The sequence below is a fragment of the Pogoniulus pusillus genome, chromosome 4 (assembly GCF_015220805.1).
Source record: "Pogoniulus pusillus isolate bPogPus1 chromosome 4, bPogPus1.pri, whole genome shotgun sequence".
Lineage (NCBI taxonomy): Eukaryota > Metazoa > Chordata > Aves > Piciformes > Lybiidae > Pogoniulus > Pogoniulus pusillus.
Window position 1 is genome coordinate 1,932,361 of NC_087267.1, and position 12,820 is coordinate 1,945,180.

The 12,820-nt window shown below is 47.3% G+C and overlaps 1 protein-coding gene across 2 annotated transcripts in view; it reads right to left on the reverse strand.

The window, feature by feature from the left end:
- Positions 1–12,820, reverse strand: part of SYT1 (synaptotagmin 1) — a 384,974-nt gene that overhangs the window by 97,478 nt on the left and 274,676 nt on the right. For both annotated transcript variants that reach the window (XM_064141971.1, XM_064141970.1), the window contains exon 5: positions 2,432–2,616. In XM_064141971.1, coding sequence (XP_063998041.1) covers positions 2,432–2,616 — 185 coding nt within the window. The remainder of the gene's footprint in view (positions 1–2,431; positions 2,617–12,820) is intronic.

A 12,820-nucleotide genomic window follows, 5' to 3' on the forward strand; every position in this document is an offset into this window, starting at 1 on the left:
GTTACCCAAAGAGACCCACAGGACTGTTGTTGTCTTACATGGTATGGAATAACTTCCACCTAAATATCAATCAATGAGTTGCACTTCATTTCTCCTACAACAAATTATTAGGTTCATTAGCACTGGTAGTCCTTAACAAACACCTCATGGAACTGTTTTCACGAGCACAATCAAATAGTTCTTCCAAATGACTTTTGGTTAAGTTGGCTAAGAGTAGCCTGAGGTAACCTAACAACTGATGAACTGAGTTTCCATGCCTTGTTAGGGGGCACAGATCTCAGAACTACTTGATATTAATAACTCAGAACAAAAAAAATCAGTCAAACACAGGGAATGTAGGAATGCTACATCAAAGTGCTTAAAGAAAAGGAGTTATTTTCGTTGTGCATCACATGGAGGAAATAAAATCAGCATGAGAGCTTTTTCAGGGAAGAACTCAGCATTTCTGTTGTGGTGGTTTTTGAGCTTGGTTTCACTAACCTTCCTAATCTTGGAATAGCTGCAGCTCGTTAATGGCTTTGTGTGCTGATGAGGCTGTTTTCAGGTGTGAATTTGTCTTGCGTTGGTGTCAGGCACTCCAGTACATCAGTGCACCACGTGAAGCATCTTCTCTCCAAGTGGAACCAAGGGTGAAGCTGTGCACCAGGGCAGTATGCAGAGTGCTTGCTCCACTTGCAGTATGGATGAAAGCTGCTTTGTACACTTAGTCTTCCTCTCTATGTGTGACTCTGCTAGTTGTGACAAGGCAGTCTGGGATGGCTATTGCAGCTGAGTAGCACAAACAGGGATAGGATAACTGGACCTTCAATTCTTTCCTTCCATGCTATCCACTGAGCAAGAACAACAAAAACTGTCCTCTTGTCTGATAATGGAAATTGGAAATAGCTTTGATAGTTCTGTACCTTTGAAGCACATCCATTATTTTCCTTCTCTTATCTGAGCTCATTTTGGATTCCACTCATGTAATCTAGTTGCAGCTAGACATCAGACTTGTAAAGCTTTCTCATCCACGCTCCTGATTTTGCTCTTTGCCTATCACATGCCTGGAGGAGCCTGTTAACCTGTTTCAAGATTCTTAGAACTGGCTGATGAGTCACACTGGTGGCTGCTCCATCACTGCACAGTGGCACCTCACCACTTGTTCTGGACTACTTCTTGGGCCTCTTAGCTACTGTGCTCTAAGCTGCTCTTCTTGGAGCTTGGTGCCAATCAGCTGGCCCTAGTCTCTGAGTTTCCAGCTCTAGCTTGTTCTTCTAATCAATCAGCCTTCAGCCCAGCTTTTCTCCACATTAGATCCCAAATTGTGGAAGCAACTGCTCATTCCCAACCATGCTTTTACCCTCTCACTTCATCTGGATAGGTGTTCCTGGGCTACTGTGGCAGACTTCAGCAGAGGTCTTGAGAGCACAAGCTTGGCCATGCAATAGCATTCCAGTTATTAGCTCCTACTGAAGTGGCTTGGCAAAACAGTTCTCTGAATTTCTTCAGCACTTGATGTGAAAAATACAGCCCTTTGTCTTCTTAGCTTAGGAAGTCTTTCAGCACAGTGAAGACAGGTGGATACTTCCCATTTATTCCACTATTCTGCTTATTCTCAACTGTTTGCTCCCCCCTGCCCCTATCCCACCCCATTTCCCCTCAATTTTCCACCTTTCTCCCCCTCTTTCTTCTTTTTCTATCCTTTACAACACTAAAATCTTGTTAAAATGCACTTTATTTCCTTTCAGGAACAAGTCAGTGGTCCTGAGAAACAGGTCCTGCAACCTTGTGCTTCTCTCACATGAAGTAGATATGAAGGAGAAGTTCATCTGCCTTGCATTATGCTTATCTTCTCCTCCAAGTGACTCAGCTCACTTAGAGCTACCAGGATGGCTTCCCAACTTGCAGCTCCCCCACCATGGTGTCGAATGCCTCTGCGTTCTTCCTTTTTGGTTCTTTTCCCTTGGTTCTATGCTTCTTGTTTGTTCTTCTGTACTGTTGTTTCTTTTTCTGCTGAGCTCTTGCTTTCGTGCAAACAGAGATTTAGGGTTCAGAGCTACTTGTGTTAATATTGAGTAAGCACAGAAACACTGCTTGAAAGATATTCAAATGCTCTACTAGGTCCTGCTCACAGTCTTGAAACAGGACCTCAAAAGTTTCACACATTTGCTTCATTTTGTGCAACAGTGCTCAGTAAATTTGCTCCTTCCAGATGAGTCACTGCATGGCAGCATTTTTTTTTCTTCTTTGTTTGTGGAACAGGGAAATTGACTGCTTCAGCAGTGGCACCACACCCTGATTCATCCTTTGTCACACCACCAAGAGCATGGTACCAATCAGTGCCCTCCTCACTGAGTTCCTACCCAGGCTGCAAGCACAACATTTTCTAGACACATCAAAAAGAAACCTTCAAATGCAACCCAAAAGTTCAAGCAAAGGAGAGGTACTTTACCTGATCTTTCATGGTTTTCCCTAAATCTTTAACATCTTTCATGTTAATAGCATTCTTCCCTCCCTTCTCCTTTCCCTTCTTCTTGTTCTTCTTTTTGAACAAGCATTTCTTACAGAGACAAAAGCAGCAGGTAAGAATTAATAGGACTGCAACTATGGCTATGGCTATTAAGGCCCAAGGTGGCACTGGAAGAGAAAAAGAAACACACAGAAAAAGAAGGTGGCAAACTGTTAGTAGGGTTAAACTTAGAAACAAGCACATTTCTCTCACTGCTCAGCCTTTTGCAACACAAACACCTGAAGCCTTTTCCAGAATAGCCTCTCATCATTCCTGTTTTTCTCCCAGCTGAGGGTTTGCACACACAATGCCAATTGAACACATCTGTTTACATGCCTGGCGACACATATCAAACTCCCTTGCAGCTATTTTGATTAATCAACCATCTGAAAACAATATGTCCAAAACATTTACTCTGTGCAAATCTGTAAAGTGCTCGGCACATTCAGGCAATTACTTGCTTCTTTCTTTAATCACCTTCCCAACCCACCTGGCATTGGAACTGAATCGACTGGAACTGATGGGGAATTTCCTTTTTCTGGAACAGCATTCCATCCCAGCAGTCAGGCTCCATGAGCAGCCCTTTCCTGCCCACTGCTATGCCTGACAGACTCACAGGCTCCTCACAACCAAACAGCCCTGAGGAGGGGGTCCTGGTGGATAAGTTACCCATGGCACAGCAATGTGCCCTGGTGGCCAAGAAGGCCAATGGGATCCTGGGGGGTATTAGAGAGAGTGTGTCTTCCTAATACACCCCAGATCAAGGGAGATTCTTCTCCCCCTCTACTCTGCCCTGCTGAGACCTCATATTGAATACTGTGTTCAGTTTTGGGCTCCCCAGTTAAAGAGGGACAGGGATCTGCTGGAAAGGGTCCAGCAGAGGGCTATGAGGATGATGAGGGGACTGGAGGGCACTGCCTGATGAGAGGCTGAGGGATCTGGGGCTGCTTAGTCTGGAGAAGAGAAGACTGAGAGGGGATTTGATCAATGTTTATCAGTATCTGAGGGCTGCCAGGAGGGGGGGGACAGGCTCTGCTCACTGCTCCCTGGGACAGGACAAGCAGCAATGGAGGTAAGCTGCAGCACAGGAGGTTCTGCTTCAACACAAGGGGAACTTCTTTCCTGTAAGGGTCCCAGAGCACTGGCACAGGCTGCCCAGAGAGGCTGTGGAGTCTCCTTCTGTGGAGCCTTTCCAGGCCTGTCTGGATGTGTTCCTCTGTGATCTGTGTTAGATAGGATTGTGCTGCTCTGGCAGGGGGTTGGACTGGATGATCTCCTTGGGTCCCTTCCAACCCCTGACATCCTCTGAGCCTGTGAACCAATGCAGGTCAGGACTGACCAAAAGCCTATCCAATCCAAGGGTGTCTGCTCTGTTCATCACCATACCCTACAGCTAGCAACGTTTCAAAGTTTCAGGACATAGCTATATTCTTACCTATACCCTGGCTGCTGAGATGTATAAAAACCAGAACACAAACACAGCTAACACAGTTTGCTTTCTGGCTTTGGGCTGCACTTCTCTCTCTAACCTGCTGTCTGTGTGACTAATCTTTCTGCTTCCTAACCCCCCTGGCTGACCCTGCAAACTCACCTTGAAGGTAAGGCAAAGTCTGGGGTAAGGTAGAGGGGTGGGGAGAAGGTGGAAAGGTGGTTGGGAGCCCCTCCTGGGGGCTCTGTTTTCTGGGAGGGCTGCTGTGCTTCTGTATTACCTTTTTAACTTGTACATTACTGTCTGTAGCTGGATATATACTGTAAATACCTGCTTGTATCTTGTGCCAAGCTGTAAACAGAAAGCTTCATTCTTTAATTTCCAGCTTGGCTGAGCCTAGTCTGGGTGATTCTCTTAAGTGTGTGTGGGGGGCAGGTAACACCCAAACCAGCACACTACTTTTTCTACCTTTCATTCAAGTATCCCTGCTTATGAAAATGATAGAATGCACTGGTTTGGAAAGGACCTTTAAAGTTTATCTAGCCCAACCCCTCTGCAATCAGCAAGGACATCCTCAACTAGATCAGCCTGGAGAATAGTTAAACAACAATTTCTGTAACACTTTTTTGGCTCCAAATGTTCATTGCATGTAGCTGCTGCAAAAGGGAAGCTGCACCATATGCAGAACAAATGAGAACTGATTACTCAATAAATGAAAGGTAGAAGAAAAACAGTGAACAGATTAACAGCTGTTTATGGGTTGTAGTTTACAGTTAGCAGCAGCAATTCTGCAGTTAAAGCTGTGTTAGCTCTACACTTATCACAACTCAAAATCTCTATTTCATGCATTAGGGAGCTTGTTTCATCTTCAAAGCTGGGGTGGCAACACTTTGTAGCACAACTGACTCCTATGAATTATGATTTTCTTTTCATCCATCACTCTCAAATGCAAACCCATCACCTTTCACAAGCAGTGTGTGCTCTTCTCACACTGTAAACTTCACATATTTAGTCTTTTAGATGCTTAGTAGCTAAAATGGCATTTTCACAACACTGTACTTTTAGCTGTGTTACTCTACAGGAGTTATACTGACACGAAATGAATGCTGTGCCAATTTACCAGCTATTTATTTTGCTGTTATGTCAGTAGTATTTGGAGCATGATGGCAAGGAATATGGGGAGCAGCAACAGTATGGGATAGGGTTCTACAGCAGGATAGCACCATGGGAGGAAAGAGGGCCAGACTAATGAACATAAGCTGGGAGAATTGAGTAATCGAGGAGATAGGGAAGGAGAGCATTGGTAGGATAGTAGAATTAGTAGGATGAAAAAGCTTGTGTGGGCAGAGAAACTTAGTTGCCCTTGTGCTGAAAGTGTTGTGTGAAATGGTACTCTGGCACGACTGCCTTGGTTCTCTGGAGCATGAACAACGCAGTTCCCTAGTGGCTTGGGGAGGATGTGAGATACAGATGCCTCAGCTTCTATTTCACATACTCTCATCTCTCTGTAATGTAATTTAACCCAATAGCTCCTGTGATGCTAATCAATGATAATCTCATCATTTCCTGAGACACCAAGAATCATAGACTCATCATGGAATCAACCAGGCTGGAAGAGACCTCCAAGATCATCCAGTCCAACCCATCCAATCAACCAAACCACAGCACTAACTCTGTTCTTGAACGCTTCCAGGCACAGCGACTCCACCACCTCCCTGGGCAGCCCATTCCAATGCCAATCACTCTCTCTGCCAACAACTTCCTCCTAATAGCCAGTCTGTACCTCCCCTGCCACAACTTGAGACTGTGTCCCCTTGTTCTGTTGCTGGTTGCCTGGGAGAAGAGCCCAACCCCACCTGGTTACAGCCTCCCTGCAGGGAGTTGTAGACAGCAATGAGGTCAGCCCTGAGCCTCCTCTTCTGCAGGCTGCACACCCCCAGCTCCCTCAGCCTCTTTCACAGGCTCTTTCCTTTGGTTCCTGGCTGGGCTCTGCTCTTTGCTAGGCTCTTCTCTTTGGCTTCTTTGTTGAAGAACTGAAGCCCAGGCTTGCCACTGGCTTGGCTCTCCTCCTTGCCAGGCTCTTTTCATTGAGCCCAGGTTGGGCTCTCCTCTTTGCCAGAGTGCTGGGCTGCTGATTTTCACCCTGACACTGGCTTACCACCCTCACCTTCCTTTGTGGAGAGCCTGGCTTCATCCCCTTCCCCTCCCCTGAAAACTAGCTTCAAGCCCTCTCAACGAGGGCTGCCAACTCATGGGCTAGAAGCTACTTGTGCAACTTGTCTTACCCAGTGCCCGCACAAGGGGGTGCTTTGAAACAAGCAATCCCCAGCTATGTGATCAAGGCAAAGCTATTTGTTTAAGGGTAATTAATGTATGTAAACTTCCTTTCTCCTTCTCCTGCAGGGAAATATGGAAGACTTGTTTTGAAGAAGCTTTCAGGAATTGGTACAAGGTTTGGTGATTCTACAAGGCTTTCAAAGACAGATATATAGGAAGGGGTAGCTAGTAAAGAAGATCTTGAATTAGTCTCAGTGATCCAATCCAATCAGGGTATGCTCTAAGACTTCACTCAGAAGTGCAGGAATGAAGCCTGTTTGTAAAAGGAGAGTGTTAAGAAGATGAAGTGGCTTACTTGTGAGTAACAGCAGGGCACTGAAAAGAGTAAGCTCCAAAACTGTGTCAGCTGAGGCATCTTACGTGCTCATTTTACACCCTTCATTCATGCTCTTACACCTGTCGGACCTGGATGCAGCTAAAGGAGTTGGGAGCTCTCATCCCACTCTGTGGCTTCTCTCCACTGATGCCAGCCAGGGCTGTGTGCATGTTCTGGGTCATTTGATGCCTTTGTAGCATTTCACAACTACAGCAGCTGTGATGCACTTAGATTATCATTTTCATTTGGGCCTAGGAGTGCATTTATGAGGTGTCTCTGCAGACTACACCCATACACCATGCTTGGACTCAGTGCTCTGGAAGGGCATGAAGACCAAACAGGAATATACACTCCCAGAACTCACCTAGCAGTGCTTCAACTGCAAGAGGCACTTGGATCAAATAGGAATACACACAGCCAGAGCCCACCTAACAGTGCTTCAGCTGCAAGAGGCACTTGGCTTGTGGGAGCAAACTTAAACCAAAGTGTTGCCCTCACAAAGTCTGCAGGGTGGGGCTGAGTCCTCAGGACTGCTTCACTCCAGTCACTTGCTTCTATTGCACTGCACAAACCTCATGTCTCAGCCTGTCATTAAATGCTGTATTCAAAGGCAACTTACTCAGTTACCCAATTTAGAATCACAGAATCAGTCAGGGTTGGAAGGGACCACAAGGAGCAGCCAGTGCCAACCCCCTGCCATGCCCAGGGACACCCTACCCTAGAGCAGGCTGCACACAGCCTCAGCCAGCCTGGCCTTAAACACCTCCAGCCATGGGGCCTCAACCACCTCCCTGGGCAACCCATTCCAGCCTCTCACCACTCTCATGCTCAACAGCTTCCTCCTCACCTCCAGCCTGAACCTCCCCACCTCCAGCTTTGCTCCATTCTCCCCAGTCCTGTCACTCTCTGACAGCCTGAAAAGTCCCTCCCCAGACTTTCTGTAGCCCCCTTCAGATCCTGGAAGTCCACAAGAAGGTCACCTGAGAGCCTCCTCCTCTTCTCCAGCCTGCACAGCCCCAACTCTTTCAGTCTGTGCTCACAGCAGAGCTGCTGCAGCCCTCTGAGCATCCTCCTGGCCCTGCTCTGGACACACTCCAGCATCTCCACATCCCTCTTGTAACACAGGCTCCAGAACTGGATGCAGGACTCCAGGTGGGGTCTCAGCAGAGCACAGCAGAGGGGGACAATCACCTCCCTGGCCCTGCTGGCCACACTTCTCCTGCTGCAGCCCAGGCTCTGGTTGGCCCTCCAGGCTGCAAGTGCACACTGCTGGCTCCTGTTGATTTAAAAGATACAAATTATGTCCCTAACATAAAGATATCCTTACTTGGCCTTACACAAAGGGATTGGAGAGGCACAGGTCTCAGCTCTAAGACTGCCATTAGACAATTAGAAACTATCGAATGCCTTGAGGAAGATTTGACTGCAGAGGAAAGACAGTCAGAGGGAAGTCACAAACATGTGACAGCACCAAAGTGCTGCAAACAGTGAAAGAGAATGAAATCCTTCATCCTGGTGATTTCCTTCCCTTTGTGTACAGTGTCAGAGGAAGCTTTATTACCTTAGAACCTGAAGAGAAGGAAGAACTGAAGAGTTGAATTAAAAAGTGAAGACATCCATATCAAAGATGCTGTCCACTGAGACTTCCCAATTAAGCAATTAAGCAGTAGCATTTAAACTGTGACAGTAAAGGACTATCAGGCCTGTTAGATGAGAGCAGCTTCCATATTATTCTGCCAAGGAGGTTCACGGCATGTCGGAATTGATGAGCATTAATAATCTACGTTTCAGATGGGGTTGAACACTCACCAGGAAGCTGCAACAGCCAAATATTTGCATGTGAAATGCATCATATTCATCCAAAGCTCTGGCAACTTGACAGGGGAGCACTGGCAGTTTTAATTTACTAAACCATGGGTTTGTATGAGCTTTTTGCACTTAGAGCTTCTCATCAGGAAGCAAATCCCAGATACAGATAGATAACGTTGGGTGATAGGTTCAACTTGACCATCAGTGGCCAGCAGGGCCAGGGTGGTGATTGTCCCCCTCTGCTCTGCTCTGCTGAGACCCCACCTGCAGTACTGCATCCAGTTCTGGAGCCCCCATTACAAGAAGGATGTGGAGATGCTGGAGTGTGTCCAGAGCAGGGCCAGGAGGATGCTCAGAGGGCTGCAGCAGCTCTGCTGTGAGCACAGACTGAAAGAGTTGGGGCTGTGCAGGCTGCAGAAGAGGAGGAGGCTCCCAGGTGACCTTCTTGTGGCTTTCCAGTATCTGAAGGGGGCTACAAAAAAGCTGGGGAGGGACTTTTTAGGCTGTCAGGGAATGACAGGACTGGGGGGAATGGAGCAAAGCTGGAGATGGGTAAGTTCAAACTGGCTGTGAGGAGGAGGTTGTTGAGCATGAGAGTGGTGAGAGGCTGGAATGGGTTGCCCAGGGAGGTGGTTGAGGCCCCATGGCTGGAGGTGTTTCAGGCCAGGCTGGCTGAGGCTGTGTGCAGCCTGCTCTAGGGTAGGGTGTCCCTGGCCATGGTAGGGGGGTTGGAACTGGCTGATCCTTGTGGTCCCTTCCAACCCTGACTTAGTCTATGATTCTATCTCAAAGGTCTTTTCCAGTCTACCTGATTCTGTGATTCTGTGGTGTAGCTAATTCAGATCTGCATAAAAACTCCCCAGGAGCCAAGCTCTGGAAATCAATTTAGCTTTCATTAGACATTACTTAAAGAAAATGCACTGTGAGTAAGGACCTGGGCTATGGGTACCACTACTCTCTGAAGAAGGAATGCAAAGGTGAGCAATGCAAATAAAAGCAAATGTTAATACCTGGAAAAATGACTTATAAAAGAGGAAGCCAGAACCTGCAATCACATGCTTACAGATACTAATGACTTCAATTCTAGTCTTTGGGTTTATACAGCTATGTTTCCATCCCAAACACCTCTAGGTATGATCTCTTGCTTTAATAGTATGTCTGCAAAATGCTGCTTTCACTTCCCTATGTTTGCCACAGCTTTCAATGTGGTTCAACTTGATGATGCTATCTTTGACCCATCACTATGAGAAAGAACCATTATTATGTATGTAAGTTCTTGCCAGAGAGAGTGATTGGCATTGGAATGGGCTGCCCAGGGAGGTGGTGGAGGCACCAACCCTGCAGGTGATCAAGAAAAGACTGGGCGAGGCACTTAGTGCCGTGGTCTGGTTGATTGGATTGGGCTAAGTGCTAGGTTGGACTGGATGATTTGGGGGTCTTTTCCAACCTGGCTGATTCTATGATTCTGTGCTGACATTTCCCCTCCATTCTCTATGTTCTGAGCATTTACAGCTGCACAAGGCTATCTATGAATAATAAATGCAAGTTACTGATGTGTTTTGACAGTGAAAGTTCTCCACAAGCAAACCAGCCTTTGAAAGAGCACTGCTCAGAAGGGCTTCACTCACTGCCTACACTTCTGGCCTACAACTTCTGCATTAGCCTTTATCATGCAAAATCATGCAAACTTTGGATGGCTGAATGCTCCAGTCTCTGCAAATGAACTGACACTGAACTTAGCAGCAGTGCTAGGTATGGCTATGAATTTAACCAGAGTGCTTGGGCTGCTTGAGAATCTGCTGTACCCACAGCATGCTCCTAAAGCAAAGGCCAGAATGATTTACTGATTTGCTGATCAATCAATTGTAAAAGCAATCAAGGAGCAAACCAAAACCAATCTCTTTTTTCCAGCAAGAATTAAAGACTTGTGTTTAGAATCCTTACTGTCTGTGAGGCCAATTGCAGTGTGTAGGCAGAAACTGCTCAAATGAGAAGCTGTATTTTCTTGACAGGAATGTAGCTGTAAGGCCACATTTACTCTGCTGGGCAATAGGGGACACTGGCTTAAACTGACTGACTATCTGCATTTCTCCATCTGGCATTTGAAGTGTACAGATATCATCTGGAGCAAGGTTGCTTTTCCATTCAATCTCAAGTTGTGTCAGGGGAGGTCTCTAGGATGGATGTTAGGAGAAAGTTCTTGAGAGAGTGATTGGCATTGGATGGGCTGCCCAGGGAGGTGGTGGAGTCAACGTCCCTGGAGGTGTTCAAAAAAAGCCTGGCTGAGGCTCTGAGTGCCATGGTCTAGTTTCAGGTTGTGCCATGGGAGATCTAGGCTGGATGTTAGGAGGAAGTTCTTGAGAGAGAGAGAATGATTGGCACTGGAATGGGCTGCCCAGGGAGAGGTGGTGGAGCCATCCACCCTGAATGTGTTTAAAGGTTGATTGGATGTGGTGCTTGGGGATATGGTTTAGGGTGAACCTTGTGGAGTAGGGATATCAGTTGGACTTGGTGATCCTGAGGGACTTTTCCAGCTTGAATGTTTCTGTGATTCTGTGACTGCATTAATGAGGAGTTAGCCCCAGACAAACCAGGTTTTACCCATGGCTTGCTGTGGTCTTCTGGGTGTCAGCTTTTACCAAGAATGCCCCAGCTGGAAACCTGGTACATTTAATAATTGTTCAGGCCACACAGTCTGGTCTATTTTTTGCACAAATGGCTGCATGTGAAGCACGTTCAGGCTGAAGTCTCAGCAAGAGATGGATGGAATTCCCTAGCCCTAGTCACCATGACTGGAACATCCCTGTGACAACATATTGTCTGTGACCTTCATTGCTAGCCTGCTGCAACACCAAGCATGGCTCTATAATGCTTACATGCAGCTGCTGGCAGACATAACCAGGATGAGTCATGCACAAGATGACAAAGATCACAGGTCTTTTTTGGTCCAGTAACCTCTGGCAACTGGATGCAAGGGGATGCCAGGATTGCTGGGTAGTTCTAGTCTTGGTGCACAGCCAGCAGTGTCTGATAAGGTCCAGCATATGCCACATGTTTAGTCAAAGAGTGCACCAGAAGAGGGTGCAGGCATTGAGACTGTGCTGCTCCACCTCTGGCTGGCTCTGCTCACGTTGGTGGGACTCAGCAAGGCTGGCTGTGGCTGTGTGCACCCTCCCAGAGAACTTCAGGTGCTGTACTGATTCCATCGTGCAGGGGGGGCCTCACGAGCGCTCCTGGCAGGCATCTCTGTCCTGGATGTTTTGCTGCTCAGCTAAGGAAATGGCAGCAGGTAAACTGTTTGTGCTGCAGGTGCCTGGAGAACACTGCACGTGTGACACAGGCCTGCGGGATGGGGAGCGCAGAGGTGAGGTATATGGGGTGTGCCTGGAAGGCCAGGGCAGGTAGTGAGCTGCCAGACTGCCTGGAGGGGTGCATGCTGAGGGACTGAACGGTCTCAGCCTTGGCACCAAGCATTCAAACTACAATGTATTCACAGAATCAAGAAGGTTCTAAGAGACCTCCAAGCTCATCCAGTCCAACCTAGCACCCAGCCCTAGCCAGTCAAACAGACCATGGCACTAAGTGCTTCATCCAGGCTTTGCTTCAACACCTCCAGGGATGGCAACTCCACCACCTCCCTGGGCAGCCCATTCCAATGCCAATCACTCTCTCTGGCAAGAACCTCCTCCTAACATCCAGCCTAGACCTCCTCCTGCACAACTTCAGACCCCTGTCAATTAGAATCACAGAATCATAGAATGGTTCAGGTTGGAAGGCACTTCAAGGATCATCCAGTTCCAACCCTCTGCAATATGCAGGGACACCTCCCACTAGAACAGGTCACTTGAGGCCTCATCCAACCTGGCCTTGAACACCTCCAGGGAAGGAGCAGCCACAACCTAAGCAGAAGTGCTCGTCAAGGTCTTTACACCAGCTTTGCAAATTGCAAGGGAGCAGGAGTCAAGAGGCCATCTCTCTGAAGACTCTTTCCAGAGACAGCCATTCTTAGGGCACATCTCACCCCTGCTTTGTCATGCACCACAAAGGACAGCTCCCTTTGCCTCTCCCCACCAAGCCAAACTTCCCAGGAAAGCACCCTTGGCAGGAACGTGCACAGCAGCCTTTGCAGAAATCTGCTCCACCAGCACATGGCTGTCACTATGAGGATGTGTACCAGGAGACATAGAGTTTTGTGCAATCTGTCTGCTGCTAAGCATTTACACTGCTAACATGTGGAAAAGAAATTAATTAGTCTCTGACCATATACAACTCTGGGACGGTTTGGGTATTACCTGCCCCCCTCCACTCTGATGAAATCACCCCACCTAGACTCAGCTGAGCTGGAAATGAAGAATGAAGCTGTATCTACAGCTTGGCACAATATACAAGCAGATATACACAAATATATGCAGTTATATACCAACTAAAAGTAACACAGAAA